The 20,404-nt window shown below is 34.9% G+C and overlaps 1 protein-coding gene across 2 annotated transcripts in view; it reads left to right on the top strand.

The window, feature by feature from the left end:
• Positions 1 to 10,714, top strand: part of iPLA2-VIA (calcium-independent phospholipase A2 VIA) — a 64,513-nt gene extending 53,799 nt beyond the window's left edge. For both annotated transcript variants that reach the window (XM_069845054.1, XM_069845055.1), the window contains exon 13: positions 1,302 to 10,714. In XM_069845054.1, coding sequence (XP_069701155.1) covers positions 1,302 to 1,520 — 219 coding nt within the window. In that variant the 3' untranslated portion in view covers positions 1,521 to 10,714. The remainder of the gene's footprint in view (positions 1 to 1,301) is intronic.
• Positions 10,715 to 20,404: the final 9,690 nt, after the last annotated feature.

Below are 20,404 nucleotides of genomic sequence, written 5' to 3'. Positions count from 1 at the left end.
TAAGGAACCCGGAGGTTCATTGCCGCCCTTACATAAGCCCGCCATTGGTCCCTATCCTGAGCAAGATTAATCCAGTCTCTATCATCATATCCCACCTCCCTCAAATCCAGTTTAATATTATCTTCCCATCTATGTCTCGGCATCCCCAAAGGTCTTTTTCCCTCCGGCCTCCCAACTAACACTCTATATGCATTTCTGGATTTGGCCATACGTGCTACACGTCCTGCCCATCTCAAACGTCTGGATTTTATGTTCCTAATTATGTCAGGTGAAGAATGCAATGCTTGCAGTTCTGCGTTGTGTAACTTTCTCCATTCTCCTGTAACTTCATCCCTCTTAGCCCCAAATATTTTCCTAAGAACCTTATTCTCAAACACCCTTAATCTCTGTTCCTCTCTCAAAGTGAAAGTCCAAGTTTCACAACCATACAGAACAACCGGTAATATAACTGCTTTATAAATTCTAACTTTCAGATTTTTTGTCAGAAGACTAGATGACAAAAGCTTCTCAACTGAATAATAACACGCATTTCCCATATTTATTCTGCGTTTAATTTCCTCCCGAGTGTCATTTATATTTGTTATGGTTGCTCCAAGATATTTGAATTTTTCCACCTCTTCGAAAGATAAATCTCCAATTTTTATAGTTCCATTTCGTACAATATTCTGGTCATGAGACATAATCATATACTTATTCTTTTTGGGATTTACTTCCAACCCTATCGCTTTACTTGCTTCAACTAGAATTTCCGCGTTTTAACTAGTCGTTATTATTATTATTATTATTATTATTATTATTATCATTATCATCATCATCATTATTATTAGGGTGTAGAGAGGATACTTATAGGTTCAAATGTATTAGCTTTGTAATATTTATATAGAGAGTGATGGCAGATTAAGAACTGGAACACATCTAATCCGCCATGACGTGAACAAAGATTGATGAAATAAATAAATAAAATTGTAAATTCAATATCAATTGTAATTATAATTGTAATTGTCTTCTTAATATTGTGGTTGTAATCCCCTGGTAGAGGAGAAGAGAAGGCCTGATGGCCTTATCTCTACCAGATATCATAAAGTTATTCACTAAAATGAATCTGCTTGTTAAACTAGTGCTGAGAAATGGCTGAGGTTTGACTTGCTTGGTATATGTTATAGTATGAGGGGTTTGGTCAGAATGTGGTGATACTCAACTGTCTTTTCTTTTAAGGGCCAGTCTGCTATGTGTTTCCAGATATACTGCATACTTTGGACTGGTTTTCATAATTCTAACACTGAACTTTATTTTGTACTCAGGCCACAGCAAGTGATGGAAGAGTAGTAGATCGAGCAAGAGCTTGGTGTTCAATGATTGGTGTGCCGTACTATCGCTTCACTCCGCAGATGTCAGAGGATATCGCAATGGATGAGAAAAATGACGAGAAATTGGTGAATATGTTATGGGAAGCAAAAGCGTATATCCATTCGAATTACAATGTCGTTAAAGAAGTTGCACGACTACTTAATGAAGAATAGACGAAAATTTAAATTCATCCTGTCAGTATTATTTTTTATAATTATCAAAATTCGAATAGGGGTGTGTAAATTAGATCAGTCTGGGTAATACAGTTAAAAATGAAGTATAAATTGTAGATTTTGCCATACTTTTCCCTTACCTCTTATAATAATACAGGAAATCAGATTGTACATAATTCGTCTATTAAAAGATGATGCTGTTCAATGCATCAGGGATGGTCATTTCTGGCTGATGGCCTCCATTTTTCGTGCATGGAAATGAGTCTCTATCAAATACCATTTATTAGAAACTTTTGAATAATTTGATTGTTCGAAGCTGTCGAATATTTCGATTGTTGGAAGCGTTGAGTAATTTGAATGCTCGAAATTATCGAATGAACTTATTTGGTTTATAAATTATACCAAAAAGAAAATCGAATGGCATAAATTATTCGATAGTTACATTCTAATATCGAACAGTTATTTCATAATCAGATTTATTCGATAGTGTCCATGATATGCAAGTCAGTTCTCTTTGACTGTACATTAAATTATTATAAATCGTTTTGTTTCAATCGAAAATTACTTTTTCAACTGGTATCATATTTGTGGTATCAGTTTCATTCAACGATTATAATTTATTTTGTATTCTAACACATAGAATTTTATATTTTTACTTTTTCATTTGTTCCCACAGCAACTGTGATATTTTCTTGCCTCAATATAATTGAGTGATATGTTACAATTTTTCTCCACAATGCCTTGATTTACTCGTGAACTAGTTAAGTGGTCAGTACTCAGTAAGTATTTACGATAGGTTTAGTAAGTTGAAATTCACCAATGAAACTATTAGCTGGGATTGAATGTTTCCCAGAACCTTAAGCTTTATATAGTTTATTTTGGAAATATGTTTGAAAATACATGGATGTTAATCATTTTTAATTTAAAATATTCAGTTTATTGTTGATAACTATTTTCGTCTGTTAAAGACTAAATATATATGAAATGTTTACTTTTCACATACCTTATTATGTTACACATATATCTCAGATTTCAGATAGTACTTCAGTATACAATATTGTGCTAAAACTACATACATCTGCTTCTAAGTTCATTTTATTTTTACATTCATTATACAGTTTTTTTTAAATGCTTTTCAATTTTAGTCATGTTAGATCCTGTGTTAAATTTTAATGTAAAATCATGCAATAGAAATCAAGGAACATTATGCTCTCTTTACTCTACATGGAGTTTAATGATGTTATGTATTTTTGTTCTTTTTGTACACAACTTATAATTTTATTCTTGTATTGGAATCTATAATATACTCCATTATTAAAACAGAATGATAAAGAAATGGTAAATTTGTGTACAGTACACATTTCTGGAAGTCATTAATGGTCATTTTACAGGAGATGGAATGTATGGTAAGGCACTTGGTTAATTGTAGTGAACAAATCACTACATACGTCCAGCAATAATAGCCAATATCTATATCAACAGTGGACAACAGTAAATTCTTTCAGAATGACAGAGATCATAATATTTAATTTCAAGTTTATACTAACTCCCAAAGAGAAATACTAAAGGTTTTTATATCGTCATCTTCCAGATGAAGAGATGTAACTCCAAAATTTCGATTTTAGAGATACGATGTCTTAAGAGGAGAGGATGGTATTTTTTGGTGAAAAATGAGTAAATTAAAAAAAAAATTCTTTAAAATAGTTTGTGATATGTGTGGAATGCATAGCATAATATTTTGTGGGTATTTGTGCCTTATCGCATGTTGAGTCGCCATTTTTAAACTTACTGCGTTATGGATTTTTAAATCACTCGCCCACTTTTATTGTTGTTTCCGGTAAATTAAATTTTCAAAAAATTTTTTTTTTCTTTAAAATACTCTTTGATATGTGTGGAATGCATTGCATAACACTTTGTGGGTATTTGTGCCCTTATCGGATGTTGAGACGTCATTTTTAAACTTCCTGCGCTATGAATTTTTAAGTCACACGCTCACTTTTATCGGTTTCCAGTAACTTCATTTTTTTTTTTGCTACATTGCCAGACAAAAATGGATATAATTTAACTATTAAAGATACATGCATGAAATTTAGAACACACATTCTTTAGACTATTAGGAAACTTTTCTCTGTAACATAATTTTGTTAATTGATTTCATTTGATACGTTTGTTTGCAAGGAAGGAAATCAGAAAATTGTTATTAAATTTTAATTGTTTATTTTACAAACGTAGGGACTAATATCAAAATTCTGTTACAGACAGTTTGTAGAACATGCTTTTGCAAATACATTGCAAAAAACCGTTTGAATCTATCTTTAAAAACGGTTTAGATATATCAGTTTTAGTACAATCCTGCATTGGGTATATTTTTTTCAAATTTGGGCCCCTAAATAATTTTTTTTTCAAAATATTTATATTTGGTTGAATTGCTACAGCTATGAGCTCTCTACATACAAAAAATTAATATTTTACACCAAATAGGAAAAAAGTTTTAAAAAATACCATCCTCTCCCCTGAAATTCTTTCATATGTAATACATACAGATGTATTCAAAATTGGCATATCTCTAAAATCGATGTTTTGTAGATATGTCTGTTCATCTGAAAAGTGATGATATGGATGTATTATTAACTGATTTTTAATATGAAAGTGAATGGTATCCACATCCTCTGCTATTTTGACAATGTCGAAAATCGCGTTTCTCTGTGGGAATGTGTATAAGGTGAAGTGTATTACTCCCCAAGACAGTACCTAGAAACAGCCAGTATTTTGTCATACGTTCTCTTATTAAGGAATGTTTTTTGTTATATTGGCCCACAGCTTTAATTCCCCTCCAAAGAAGGCCATGTTAAGTATCTTCATTAGTTTAAAATCCACTGTCCTCAGTTGGATTTGATCCCACAACACTTTCATGTGATGACGAACAGGGTAAACTCTTAATCAATGGGAGTAAATTTTGCTTATTTTTATTAAAATATGTTTTTACTAACAAGAATGGGTAGGTATTGTCGGACCATCGGATCTGTGCCCCTTCAGCGCTGTCATCGTTCTTGGAAAAGTTAACGCCTGTACTCACTCCATTCCACCCGCTTTCCTCCCACCATGTCAAACAGCAGGCCACGAACCTTGCCGAATAGGGATGTTGCCAAACTTCCGTCAAACAGTGTCATAAATAACTGATCCTCCATGCTACAATATTATTTCTTTCAATCAAAATACATCTTGTATTTCTACATTTTTTAAACCTAAATCCCATGTCTCGAATCACTTTCCGTAGTTTTTCTCTCCAACCTTGGAAATTATTACTTCTCTCGCAAGCTTCAGTAATTTCTTCAATGTTGAAACTTCTTTCTGAACGGTATAAAATTCTTGTATCTTTCTTCTTAAAATACATCGGTTCATATCATCTACAAGAATTAAAAGTTCCCTTGGGCTGTTCTTCTCTGGTGATTCTAGCTTTTCATCTCCTGCACAGACTCCCTCTCTCCTGATTTTCTTTATTAGGAGTTCTGACCTGTCTATATAAATTACACAAAATGTTGTATTATTAGTATTAGTTAAGTAAGTAATTTAATACATAATCAATTGAAATAAAATAAGCCTCACCTGTGATATCAGTTGCTCTTTTCGTTGCGTGATTTATAGGAAACAGATATTGACCTGTTTGTTTCTCTTCATCGCAAAATGCTATTACGTACTTGCTTAATAATATTTCTTTCGCCACTCCGTGCTACAGTATTCATGTTGAGTTGACAACACTGGACTGCTAGTGCAAATATTGTAAACTGTCCCGCAAGAAGGCCAAAATTGTGAGTAGTGGGGGACAGAAAGGAGAGAGATAGAAAAGAGAGAGAGAGATAGGAATGCAGGGAGAGAAATGAATTACCGAGGCTGAGAAGGAATTAGAGTTCAGTTCGCATATCTTACAGGGGCACAGATCCGATGGTCCGACTATACTCTTCTGAGATCACAGATTTTAATTGTTCTGTTTGGGATGGAAATTAATGTTGTACAACGAATGACAGCAAAGCCAAATTATACAACTCGAAGGTAGCCAGGATATTGGCATCAGAAGTTCTAATCTGTCGTCATCAGCTAACAGTTGTCGCTATGAACTGCAGAAGTTTGACAGCATCTGGTAAAAGTTTCCTGGTAGTTTTCTTTAATGTAGTTTAGCAGACGGTTTAATGCATTTCAAAAGACTGTTCAGTTGTTCAGCACATTTTGATGGTGTAATTTCTGAGAGTTTAGTTCAAGTCAACAAGTATATTGCCTTTACTTTTAGAAAAGCAATACCAACTCGGCATTTCAATGAAACTTTGGTGGTCTAAAGTAGGAGAGGGGTTGCCAATGTAACTGAGAATATGGCACTCAAAAGTGATGATTGAGGAGCATTTGCTTTAATTTATAATGTGATTCTTTCAGCTCCTCTCAATCTGCTGGATACTTCAACTGTCCATTCTCATTAGTCACTGCATGAGACTTGCCTATGTTACTGTACAAGTGATTTAAAAAATATATATATTATTCTGTTGTTTTCTGAACAATATTAAACACATTTACTACCATTACTGACTGCAAGAATTCATTAAATTTTAGGATCTATGATAATAAAAACATTTTCCAAATTTTCTTTTCTTTCTACCTGAAGAATCTCTGTTTACGAGCTGTAGTTATTCGTTTTACATCATTACTTACATCTGAAACAGATACTAAAAGTGTACCTTAAGATTGCAATTGAAGACCTCCTTCGAAAAAGAGTGTAACATTAAATTAATCAGATGTGTGACTTTGGTAGAAAAACTGATTTTGAAGCATTCATTTATAAAAAAAAAAATGAATGCATCCAATAGCTGATTGTATCCTTGATTAATCAAATGGTTCTTCTAGTAAATATATGGCTAAAGAAATATGCCCCTGAAATTATTTTCTTTTCTCCTGAAACGTGTAATATTATAGATTTGTTGGTTACACCCTTATTTGAGGATGGCTTCAATTAATTATTCATGTTTTTGCATTTAATTTGATGTGTGAATGTTTGTGTTGTGTGTTAATTGCTTTAATCATAGTTTCTTCCTCAGACACTTTGGTAAGAGAGATTCCTATTGAGTGTTTTAGGTTAGGGGCAGACTTGCAATCGGGATTTTTTTTGTTAAATTCATTCTTAAAGTCTGCAGTGCCTCACTTTACTTTTGTTTTTGTTCTGATAATGCATCATGTAGCTACCTAAGTTGAACTAAAAAGAAAAGTATTTATAAGAGAAATGGGTAATATAAATGACCAAAGTGATTAAGTTACAAAAGTCAATCTGGCTATAGGTCACACTGTACATTCAATCCTTTTAATGCTTAATGCCTGTGCTAAGAGCATGACAACATGGGAATAATAGTGTAGTGTAGTGTAGTGCAATGTAGTGTACTAGTGTTAATGTGTATCACATATTGGACTGTTTTGTTTGCAACACTACAGTTCAGTAATTGTATTTTAGTACTTCAGAAATTTCACATAATATTATGTGAAAATATATATATATATATATATGTTTCATGTAATAAACAGTGTTTCTTCCAGAAGATTTTATTCTGCAGGGGTGAGGGATAAAATCAAAATGTGAGAGTACAACATCGCATTCAAGGGCAGGCCTTCCACTGCAAACCCTGCTTTCTCCAGGCTTTCCTATTTTCTGCCTTCCTCTTAGTCTCAGCATATGATCCATATATCTTAATGTCGTCTATCATCTGATATCTTCTTCTGCCCCGAACTCTTGTCCCATTCACCATTGCTTCAAGTGCATCCTTCAGAAGGCAGTTTTTTTCTCAACCAGTGACTCAGCCATTTCCTTTTCCTCTTTCTGATCAGGTTCAGCATCATTTCTTCACCCACTCTTTCCAACACACCCTCGTTTCTTATTCTGTCTGTCTATTCCACATGCTTCATCCTTCCCCATATCCACATTTCGAATGCTTCCAGTCGCTTCTCTTCACTTCGTCGTAATGTCCATGTTTCTGCCTCATACAATGCTACACTCCTCACTAAGCACTTCACCAGTCTCTTCCTTAGTTGTCAAAAATATTTTTTGATGTTGAAGTTTGTATAAGCTCTATGCCCATAATATTACAGATATATTAATAATTTTGGTAGGGCGTGTTTTAGTACCTATTAGCAGTAAGTGGCTAAAATTTCAATTCAATGTGTGCTATAATAAGTGAATAGAGTGTACCTAATCACAGGCATGTATGAATTTATAAAAAAAAAAATTATGTTTAAATTCAAAAATTATTTTAAGATGAAATACTTATTCTAGAGTAACCATTCTTTTTGTATTTTAAAACTTAAAATGTATACACACGTCACTAAAAAAATGAAAGAGGTCTGATAAATAGTATTATATTTATGACTACTTGAAGATAGTCTATTTTTACTATTATTGTGATAAGAAGGAACTCCCCTTAATGTAACATATTAAAGCACTTAGTAATGTATGGCAAAACAAATTTGTTACACAACGCAGAACTGCACACATTGTATTCTTCACCTGACATAATTAGGAACATTAAATCAGATGTTTGAGGTGGGCAGGGCATGTAGCACGTATGTGTGAATCCAGAAATGCATATAGTGTGTTAGTTGGAAGGCCTGAGGGAAAAAGACATTTGTAGAGACCAAGGCGTAGAAGGGAGGATAATATTGAAATAGATTTGAGGAAGGTGGGTTATGATGGTAGGGACTGGATTAATCTTGCTGAGATAGGGATTGATGGCGGGCCTATGTGAACCAGGTTCCTTAAAAGCCATTTGCAAGTAAATGAAACAAATTTAACAATATCACATTGGAGTCATTAATATATCAACTGATCAGAACTGTTTTGTAATTTGCTGCCAGAACAAGAACGACCAGACTGTAGAGTGGAAGACTTCAGGAAACTAAATGTTATATTTTATTAAACAAGATTTTATTTTAAACTATTTAGTATGAACATTACTGTCTTGACACGTGAATACGTCTTTGTTTCAGGTACAGTTGATGAGAACTAAGAATTTTTAGCTAACACGAAGTTCAAAATGTCTTTGCTAGAAGTTCCACATGCCAAAGCATATGGTTGCTGTTACCTGTCGAGTTTTGCATAATCTATTTGCAAGTTAAAAAGCAACGATTGTTATATGATAAGCAACTAGTGTTATCTGCATATAACCATTTCCTAAAAAAGAGGACAAAACAAAGACATATTCACGCAATCATTGGGATTCTGTGAATACTGTGTTACTTTTTGTTTATGTAGTAAATCGTTAGGGAAAAGAGAAATAATATGGGATATTGACGTCGGGGGGAGGGGGGACATCTGAGTGGTGGGAAAGCAACTCTGGAAGTATATCTGAAAGAAACACTGGTAACATAATTGTGTTATAATGCTTTCTTAATATTCCAATCTAGTGTCTGCATTGTTTACACCATATGTTAGATACTATGAGATGCATGAATATGTCTAAAACAAAATATCAAATGGACAAACAAGATGTTTTAATTGAACAACTATGGAGACATTAACTTTGTTGTTGGTAGCAAGTTTGTGGCTGTTAATGTTGTGCTGTCACTCCTCCGTATTTATTAATATAGGCTTGATGTATTGTTGCGGAACCATCTTCAGTTACAAGCCGGAGATGGGTAGGTTTGGCAACGCTGACTGGAGGTGAGCGGAGGCGAAATAAAGGCATGACTTTGACGTTTTAGTGCTTTGATTTCGTTGTCACGTGTATATTTTCGACATTAATTGATACGAAACTAAGTGCATATGATCAAGATTCAGTGTATTGATGTACGTAATTTATTACGGAATCCGAAATGGTATTTTATTTGAGTTTCAGAATACCGCGTAAGTACTTGCATACAGCCACTTATAATTAAAAAAAAAATTAAAAGCATACGTGTTTTTTATTGATGGTACAAGGGAAAATAAATAAATACTTAAAGAAATGTTACTTGTACCAAAAATAAATAAAATAACGACGTACTTTCGCAGTACCCTATTCCAATCAATTAACCATTATATGGGTAGCAAATTGACAATGTTTTGCTGCTTTATGTTGTCTCACCTCTGACGTGAAAGGTCTAGGATATCATATACATTTTAATTTCATGTGATTATCTGTCGTGCTTTTCTATAAATATTTCAGATGCTCAGGAAGCCAGTTTTAGTTTGAATACAATACTGTATCCTAAATTATTTGTTACAAATTTTCTAAAATATAATTTTAAATAGGCCAAGATCAAGTATAAAGATCTATGAAAAAATGAAGAAACATAATACGTAACAAAACATATCATTATCTATTAAGTATGTGCCAATTAGCGTAAACTCAGTGAACTTTAAATCCTGTAAATACAAAGTGAAAAGAAACATGTTTATAACTAATTTATTACAAAAGAAATAATATTAATAAACAAACCTTGAAAACCAACAAAGTGAGTGTATGCATCTACAAATTATAGGTAGTTCTGACGTATAGCAGGTATTCTGAATGTTCAAAACTGCAACATTTATGGGGTCACAAAACAGCTGTTTACAATGAACTTGAAAATCAATGGCGTAACTTCATTGATACAGCAGGCGAGACCTAACAGTTTGGCTAGAATTCTGATATACCACAAACCACAAGTACGACTATAAAAATGTAGTTTATACAATATTTAATATTTAGAAGAACTGTCAATCCTTTTGTCTTTAATAATAACCGTAAAAATTGCCAAAGACTGCAGCCATATTTTCATTTATTGTCTTGTTTTTATCGCCAACAGGATTTAGTTTATAATACATCAACAATTAACGTTTGGCACGACCGCAAACATAATTCCATCAAACATAATTCCATCGACACACACTTGTATCGTAACATTAATTTACATTGAAAATCGGCATTAGCACAAACACATGTTCTGGATAGTAGGCCTCCGTTTGACAGTTAATTACAGTGTTGCCGACGTTTGGCTCCAGCTTGTAACTGAAGAAAGCTCTGATTGTTGCTATGAAACTTGAAGGTGCTATATTACCTGGCTGTGGTTGGATTAAGTAGAGCTTAGCAAGTGTGTTTTTGCTTCCTAGTTTAACATTAGTTCAACATTTAATTGTTGCTTGTTTGTTAGTCACACTATTTGTATTAATGTTTGTGTTTAATTAAAGCTTCTTAGAAGTTTTACAAGCATTTTAATTTATTTCAATGTTTGCTTTCTGTTAACATAATGGAGAACATCCAATATATTTTTTTATTTAAACAGATTCTGTGATCCATAATTAGAAGGGAAAGGGACATGGTTTTATCAATGTATCTCTTAATGGAGAAAATAAAATATTTAAAATGTTCGTTTTATGAGGCATGTGGAAACACGTGGCTAATGAGAAAGACAGGCTATGGCGCGACGTCACATTCTTAGTCATAACATGGCCAACATTTAACGAGTTTATATATAAATACACGTTTAACATGAGTTTAATATAGTAATTCCTTTGTTTTTTAGAATTTTGAACATGTATTTATATTATGAGATTGTCAAGATGGCCATGACTAGACCATGATAATCATGTGACTACGATTCGTGCCAGAGCCTGTCTTTCTCGTTAGCCACGAGAGATCTTATAGAGATCTTGTGCTATAAATTGTGCAGGCATAGTCATCTAGTTGGACGTGGTTCAGATTATGACAGAGTATGTCATGCACCTATTCTAATTCGTTGACAGTCACAGGGTGAAAAAATTTCATTCTCTCCCACTTCAACGATTTACCTCTGCTTGGTGGCATCTTACCAATACCAGCCCTGAAATTCTGCATGATGTTATTTAATTGTTTTTACTGTTATTGGTATGAGGAATGTTACAGATTTCATGATCATCTCCTCTGTTCATCTCTCTTTACTCTATAGACATACTTCGTTTATTTATGGTTTATTTGTATTTTAATATCTTCCTGGCAAAACAGACTGCCAATATGACGAAGAGTAAAATTAAAAAAAAAAAAAATTGAGATAGATACAATACATAGGAACTTAGTTCTAAGACGATATAGAAGTGAACAGTCAGATAAAGTAGAATAAATATAAATTGATTAAGGCAATCCAATACAATGATATAAATGAACATTCAGATAACTTGAAATAAATAAATATAAAGTAATTTAGGTAAACAATTAATAATAATGAGGGAAGAGGAACATAGATAGACTTGTTAGTTAGAAACAATTTTTGTGCAATTTAGGAACACGTTTGATTATGAAAGTGGTTCTAGTAGTTTGTAAGAACTTATTTATTTATTCTATTTTTTAAACCTTCAGTATTTCAGTATTTCCTTTTTTTCTGAAAATAAGAGTCACGATAAGAAACACGACAAGGTCCACTACTAAGATCACGACATGAATCATGACAAGGTCCGCTACAAAAATCACGATAAGTATCACAATTTGGACCATAAGTATCTCGACATGGACCACGACAAGGATCATGCTTAGGACCATGACAAGGACATTGACAAGGTAGCCACCGGCGTGGCTCTGTCGGTTAAGGCGCTTGCCTGCCGGTCTGAAGTTGCGTTCGGGCACGGGTTCAATCCCCGCTTGGGCTGATTACCTGGTTGGGTTTTTCCGAGGTTTTCCCCAACCGTAATGTGAATGCAAGGTAATCTATGGGAATCCTCGGCCTCATCTCGCCAAATATCATCTCGCTATCACCAATCTCATCGACGCTAAATAACCTAGTAGTTGATACAGCGTCGTTAAATAACCAACTAAAATAAAAATAAAAATTGACAAGGTCCACAATAAGGACCACATGAAGCAACATCCTAAAAGTTTAGAATTGAAAGGAAGAAATATGACTAGAGCCTTATTGTAAACCACTAATATACATAGAATTTTAAATGCTGATTCCAGTAAACAGCACAGTAATATTAAATTGATTTCAATTGTACGTAATTTGTGTAAAATTACATTAATTATAAGTATCTGGTTAAGTCAAGGAGTTTATAGATTAACAGTTCAAGGACACGAGGTGTGATCATTAAATTTCGAGACTGTGTCTGTTGTGGGCGAAGGGATCACGTGATTGACACGCGCGCAGCAGTAGTGACGCTAGACGACCTTGAAGAGACGCGACACAAAATTTCAAAGCGCTATCTTCATTGAGACATGTGTTATACAAGGTTTTGTTAGCATGTGCATCCGCGCATTTGCGAAATCACGACAGACTCGAAACTGGAGCAGAGAGCCAACATCAAATTATTCGGGAAATCGGCAATCAAAACCCATGGAATGTTGAAGCAATCCTACAGGAATGAAGCAGTGAGTCGGCGAGGTGTTTTGAGTGGCATTCGCGTTTCAGAAATGGCAGAACATCGCTGGAGGACGACGAGAGGTCAGATTGACCACACACGTGCAATACTGGCGAAAATGTCGAAAAAAATTCGACAAATTGTACATGATGATTGACACATCACCATCAGAGAAATTGCTGAACATCGTCAACATGTCATTTGGAGAGGTTCAAATGATCCTCACGTCCACATCCAAATGGATGCTCCATGACAATGCGCCAGCTCACAGAGCTCTCGCAACACGCCAGTTTTGCACCCGTAACAAGATGGTCGTCGTTCCTCACCTTCTGTATTCACCAGATTTGGCCCCCTGCGACTTATTTTTGTTTCCAAAGATGAAATTCAAGCTAAAGGGTCGCCGTTTTGGCACTGTGGAGGAGATCCAACGCGAATCGCAGAAGATGCTTGACAGGCTTCAAGAACGCGACTTTCAGGAGGCATTTCAAAAATGGCAGACGCGCTGGGATCAGTGTATAGCTGCCCAAGGGGACTACTTTGAAGGGGTTGGCAGCCAAATTTAAATCGGGTAATTTTATTTCCATTTATGGTACAAGTCTCGGAATTTAATGATCACACCTCGTATGTACATAAACAGCAATGTAATTTACAACGTGATTCATTCATTGTGTTCTGCCCAAGGGCAGGTCCTTCACTGTAAACTCGCATTTTCCAATCTTTTCTATTTTTCGCCTTCTTGCAACATGATAAATGAATTGATTTGTTGGGAAACGTGTCACCCGTATAATGGAAAGGTAAATAATAATGCAATGTAATAAAGCTATGAGCCACCGGCGTATCTTAGTCGGCTGAGGCGCTTGCCTGCTGATTTGAAGTTGCGCTCGGGCGTGGGTTCGATTCCCGCTTGGGCTAATTACCTGGTTGGGTTTTTCCCCAACCGTAAGGCAAATGTCAGGTAATTTATGGCGAATCTCCAGCCTCATCTCGCTATCACCAATTCCATCGACACTTAATAACATTAGTTGATACAGCGTCGTTAAATCAATTAAAAAAGAATAAAGCTATGTACCTGTCGATTTTTTAATTAAATCTTCATTTTTTTTGTAGTCTAAAACTGAACCTAGACCATACGATACAAAGAAGAGCAATTTTAATATATCTGCTCAATAATGAGTTAAGGAGGCCCTGAAAATATGACTGCACGTATTCCTCCGTATTTTCCTATAGTACGCGTTGAACACTAGCAGAAATCTACGTAACTGAAGATGGGTCTGCACTGACCACAGCAGGCAGTGGGTCACCAATGTTACGATTTTCTCCTGAACGATGAGGCGACGCCAGACCGTGGACTTTAGTGGGCTAGTGCCCACACAAAATAAACACGCATGCACTAATGTCCTCCCCACTGCACGAAATATTCTCGGCTAAAACTTGTCTGAGATTCCTTCCAATCCAATTTACTAATAATGTTTGGGCACATATTCCCCGTTGACATGTAGCTCCAAAACATTGGATGTGTCTATATCTATGATGCGGTGCAAATACCCGAAAAAACCTCGTATCACATAACTAATTATTTTTATGTTTAATTCATTACATTTCCTTAGCAATCATTCAACATCATCTCTTATAAAATTACAGTATGCATAAACCGAAAATGATAATGTTTTCATTTTGTTTAATACTCTATCCTTACAAGATGAAAATTGGACGTTGGCTTTGTCTATCCTCGAGCCGTCACCGACAAATTGGCAACGTTGTAGTATTCTACATGATACCGGTATCACAATCTTAGTATATACAGTCACGAAGCTCAATACGTAGTAAATATGCATCCATAGATAGTTGCTAACCATTAGGATCGCTACTATCGCCTCATTACAGACACTGCGAAATAGTACCCGCACAGTCTATTGTTCCTAGTACCCTCAACAACTCAAGCTTCGTGACTGTGCCGGTATCTCTACGTACTTGTGTTTCTGATGTCTGTAATTCAGTTGTTTTTATGGTGTGACGGGTAGGTCATGTGTGCTGTTGTAGACGGAATAAGTTAAGTTTGCTTAGAAAATACGCCTTCGTCAGCGTGTGCTTTTCCTGTTCCATAAATTGAGGATTCACAGGCAGATCTTAAGGTAAGTTTCATGACTCCATGAAATATCTTTAGTGCAAATAATAACATAACCTTTTATTTCTTTCCCAAGTATGCTTACGTAACGGTACTTGTTATAGTGTATAAAGCATGTCAATTGATGATTTATGAAATATTTATGTCTCTTCTTTCATAAACGACTTGATAGATACTTGATTGCTTAGGTACAGAAGATAGATTACAATATTTCAGAACAAGAGAGTAAAATTAATGGAGGAGAATTCATTTGGTTTCACTTGGTTGTTTTTATTCGTGTTAGAGATGCAGATTTTAGTTATCTCCGTAGACCCATTTGAAGAGTACAAGAAAAAAGACACCTGTAATGTGTATTTGTAACTGAATTTTAGATTTTGTCATCCTCATAAAATTCATTATGGTAAGTTTTAAATATTTAAATGACCACAAAAAAAATCTGAAATGTTCCCTGTCGTCGCTAGAGGACGTCAAAGTCTTGGATACTACTTCCCATTTCATCGTCCCAAGGCAAAAAGTTGTTGCAAAACAATTTATTAGGATAAAGATAAATAAGTCCCGCGTCGTGGTCTAAGGTATCTGCCTAGGACTCGCGTTACGGAATGCGCGCTGGTTCGAATCCCTATGGGGAAGACATTTTCTCACGAAATTTCGGCCAGTGTATGGGACCGGTGCCCACCCAACATCGTGATGCACTTGGGGAGCTACGATAGGTAGCGAAATCCGGTTGCGAATGGCAGCTATAACGGCTGGGAGGATCATCGTGCTAACCACACGATACCTCCATTCTGGTTGGATGATCGTCCACCTCTGCTTCGGCATGTGGGTGTGAGGCCAGCAGCCGGCTGGTCGGTCTAGGCCCTTCACGGGCTGTAGCGCCACAGATTTTTAATAAAGGTTGTAACTTAAATTGCTCCTGACATAATTGATTATTTATATTTTTATGACAGTTTGTTTGAAAGAAATAAAATATCCCACAAGACTTTTTTTTGAAAATATTTCAAAATTAAGTAATATCGTATTTAATATAATGGTACTTCATCTATTTGAGAGTCTTGTTCTTTTGAATTTCATTTACTAGTTTTCTTAGTTCAGTTTATTTATGAAATTAATACCCATAACATGTTTATTTAACGTTATGTTAGTTCCCTTAATGTAATGAAAATATTTCTGAAATTAATATTTTTTATTTACTATAAATTATTAGTTTACTTAAATTTATATATTTACGCAATGAATATAGTTCATTTAATTTCTCTTACTACTTTATTTAATTTCATTTATTTATTGAATGAATACGATTTGTTCATTTAATTTTACTTACTAGTTTCCTTAATTCCATCTTTCATTAAAATAATGTCATTTGTTTTATTTAATTAAATTTATTAGTTTCTTTAATTCCATTTATTTATGAAATTATCTCGTTTATTAATTATTTTGTTAATGCCATTTAAATTTATTTAATGTCTTGAATATACTTCGTCGTATATTTATGAAGTTAATGTTCATTATTTGTTCCTTGTATTCAATTTATTAATTTAAAACTTTATTTTATCATGAAATAAATATAAGTTTATTTAATGATAGGCCTACTTATTAATTTAATTAATGAGTATTTCTGGGGGACAACTATTGCACCATATTATAACTTTTTTTTTTTCACAAACTCCATTTTCGAAAGGTTATAGAAAAAAATCAGAAAAACATAATTTCGACTGTAACCTAACATAACCTATCACAACCAAAACTAATACAACTAACCTAACCAAACCTAACCTAACCTAACCTAACCTAACCTAACCTAACCTAACACAACACGGTTAGGTAACTATCTATAGCCTAAGTACTGGTTTTGTTTTTTTTATGAATTTAATGTTTTAAAAGTTTGTGATTATTATTTCATTTCATTTTATTTATTGTACTTCATAGATCTTACATTAGCAATGAAGCTTTAAGATGTCAAAATTTTACAAAATTACAATTACAATTTTTACCAATTTTTTTTGGCGAGATTGGTGGCTCTACTAAAAATAATGTGGAAACACTGATATCGGCCGATTGGAAGTGGTGGTGAGCCATTTTGTGTGTTTTTTTTTTTAATGTTTATAAGAGGACAGGAACCGTTTCGCTGTGGCGCAAGATATTTACTACGTGAATTTATTTTCGCGTGTACATTCCAGATCAAATCAAGCAGTTGTCTTCGTGCTGTGGTTATACATCTTGCATATACGAAGGTTAGGTTTGGTTAGTTCAGGTTTTTATTAACAAGTCCGTCCAAGATTCTATCGCGAGCTAGACGTATATAAGTCGATATTTGATGACTTAACATTAATTCGCTATTCGTTCTGCTTTTTTTTTTTTAATTTATTTATTGTCGCTTTAACTTATAAGAAAAGTCATATCGCGACACAAACTTATTTTAACAATAACATAAACATTTAAAAAGTTAATTAATTACCGTAAACATTACACAATTTTATCAAATAATTCAGTTAATTTGAAAAACTTTGATACTATAGCAGTAAGAAGGAGCTCTGCTTTTGTTTCTTTCACTTTGACATTAATTCTGGCGATGGAAGGAGGGCAGTATGAAGGAGCGCGTATTTCTACGTCTCGTGTTGGTGGTTTATGTCGAGATTGCAATATAAGTGCTACGGAATTTATATTGTTATGTAAAGATGAAGAAAGATTGCGTGGGTTTTTGGTTCGTCACGGTGTGATAAAACGTATGTGAAAATTAAGGCTTAAGTTTGAAGGCAGATTGGAAATCTTGGTTAATATCTATAAGTACCTACTGGTTCTGTCCTTCCGACAAAAATCATTCCAAAAACTCCCGATTTTTGCCCTAAAAATTAAAACACATCGAAAAAATGAGCGGAAAGCGTTAAAATTTCTTTTTTGTTTTTGTGAATGTTTTGTATTTTAAAGTTGTTTGCAAAAATTGGGAGTTTTCTGATTTTTTATCCTTGAATTTTTTTTCGAAATTTTAACGCTTTCCGCTCATTTTTCTTAAGTGTTTCAATTTTTGGGGCAAAAACCGGGGGTTTTTGTAATGTTTTTTTTTTGTCGAAAGGACAGAACCAAAATCGTTGAGTGGTCGTCCTCTACAATTACCAATTAATGTAATTTGTTTATGAAATTAGTGTTATTGATTTGTTTAATTTCATGTGTAATCAATTTCAATTAGTTTCGGTGCAAAATTAAGGATAATAAAAATTCTTCTCAAAATTTCTGCTACATTTATGGTTTCTTGGGATGCTGAATCCAAATCTTAGCTCAGATTTTCTCTGTCACGTAACATTTTTCCGCAACATGCATTGACACTTTTAGACATATGATCTAGAGGAAAATCTTTAATTTCGGACTCCACTTGCGTTGACACTCTAGCTCCATCTCACTTGCCGAATAACTCTAGACGCGCAGCATCTGCTGCTGAATTAGCCGTGAAGAAGAAGGTCAATAAGTAGGTATGCTCATCTATTAAACAATTATATCTTTGTCCCCTTTGCTGTGGAGACCTTCGGTCCTTGGAGTCATGACGCTAAAGTTTTGGTATCTCAAATCGGTCAAATTTTGATCTCCATTACTGGTGATCGCCGTTGCACTACTCATTTGCGTCAACATTTAAATATTGCAATTCAACGTGGAAATGCAATGAGCGTTTTGAGTACTCTTCCCGAGTCCAGCCGTCCACACCTGTGGAGTAACGGTCAGCGCGTCTGGCCGCGAAACCAGGTGGCCCGGGTTCGAATCCCGGTCGGGGCAAGTTACCTGGTTGAGGTTTTTTCCGGGGTTTTCCCTCAACCCAATACGAGCAAATGCTGGGTAACTTTCGGTGCTGGACTCCGGACTCATTTCACCGGCATCATCACCTTCGTATCATTCAGACGCTAAATAACCTAGATGTTGATACAGCGTCGTAAAATAACCCGAGTCCAGCCCTTTTGACGAACTCTTTCTCCTGTAAAATTTTTTATTCTGTGTGTAAATATTTCTGTTTAATTATGTAAAATACCATTTAAGCATGCGTTAGATACGTTTTCATCAACCTGAGATTCAATTTGATAAAATTTAGTGAAACATGTTCTGTGGCAAATATTAAAGATATATTTTACCGAAACTATTAGATTGTCATAATTAACAACTGATATTTAGTCAAATGCTTTATACCGTCTTTTTCTCTTCACAGTGAAGTTGCATTTCCAGTAGCGGCTGGTGGTCAAAATAATGAGTGTGCTACAATCTCTATATCGGCCTACTGTAGAGGCCTACACTTACGTATTTATCTTAATTTGGAGTCTCGTCTAGTGATGAAATATGAAGTCCATACGACGTTCTTTCGTACTGCAGAACTTGTCATTTGGTGTTAAACCCCTCCATCTTGGACATCATACACTTTTCTATTGACAGTATTGCAAGAGCAGTGAGACGATCCTGGGACATAGTGTTCCTTAAAAAGTTTTTATCCGTTTCAAGGAAGAAAAATATGTTTCTGGCTCAGCAGTAGTGATTGCTGTTGTAACCAAAATATTTAACAACTTCGATACTTCACAGAATGGATCCTGTAAATTGTTGGATACTATGTATTGTGACAATTGAACAGCCATCTATATTTCGGAAGTCAGGTCTTCCGTATAGAAATCCAACTTGTATCTGGAACACTCTTTTGTTCAGTATAGTATAGCTGTTGACAGCAACTTTAACTGGTAGATGGCAGCAGCAGTCGGACACTTGAATTACCAAATACACTGTACATAGTTCCGAGTTCTCCCACAAACAAGCATTCTTTCGTTACGCTTTACTTTTGCAATCTCCAAGCTGTGTTGTGCTGAAGCTCACTACAGCACTTTCCCGCGTAAAAATAGCCAATCAGAGCAGTGATTTCAGCTTCGCACATGCGCATAACTGTCTACATTTTTCATGTGGAGCTTTGAGTAGCACAACGAACCCCCTGAGGCACCAAAGAAGGCACGAAGACTAAACACTTTATAACGCGTCATGAACATAACCACGGGAAATTGTCAAATGACAGATCAAATACTATGGTGGTATTACAAATACATTATTTGAGCCAAAATTATCATTGTGCTGTAGCACTGTAGCACATAAGGACGGGCCGCCCCTGTGCATTTCTCTTGTGTGAGGTTCAAAAGATATTCTTTGTGGCCAGTGTTTTTGTTCCCAATGTCTGCTTCTTGCTCTGCTGTCCCATTCAAAGAGGAAATATGGAAACTTAGTATACCCAGCCTGCTGACCAAGAAGCATGTACAACTCTCTCAGATCTCTGTACAACATTCAGTTATTATCTTTATATTTTATCTTTGTAAGAACCAGTTCAAGATTCTCATGAGTTTCTTTAAGGTGTACCGAATGACCAACAGGTAACGAAGCATGCTTGTTGCCAATGTGCAAAAGCACTGATCAGTGTCTTCAGACTTCTTTTGGAGGAAT

This window comes from Periplaneta americana, chromosome 14 (genome assembly GCF_040183065.1).
Source record: "Periplaneta americana isolate PAMFEO1 chromosome 14, P.americana_PAMFEO1_priV1, whole genome shotgun sequence".
Lineage (NCBI taxonomy): Eukaryota > Metazoa > Arthropoda > Insecta > Blattodea > Blattidae > Periplaneta > Periplaneta americana.
Note: the sequence above shows the minus strand (reverse complement) of the source record. Positions and strands in the feature narration are given on the sequence as shown.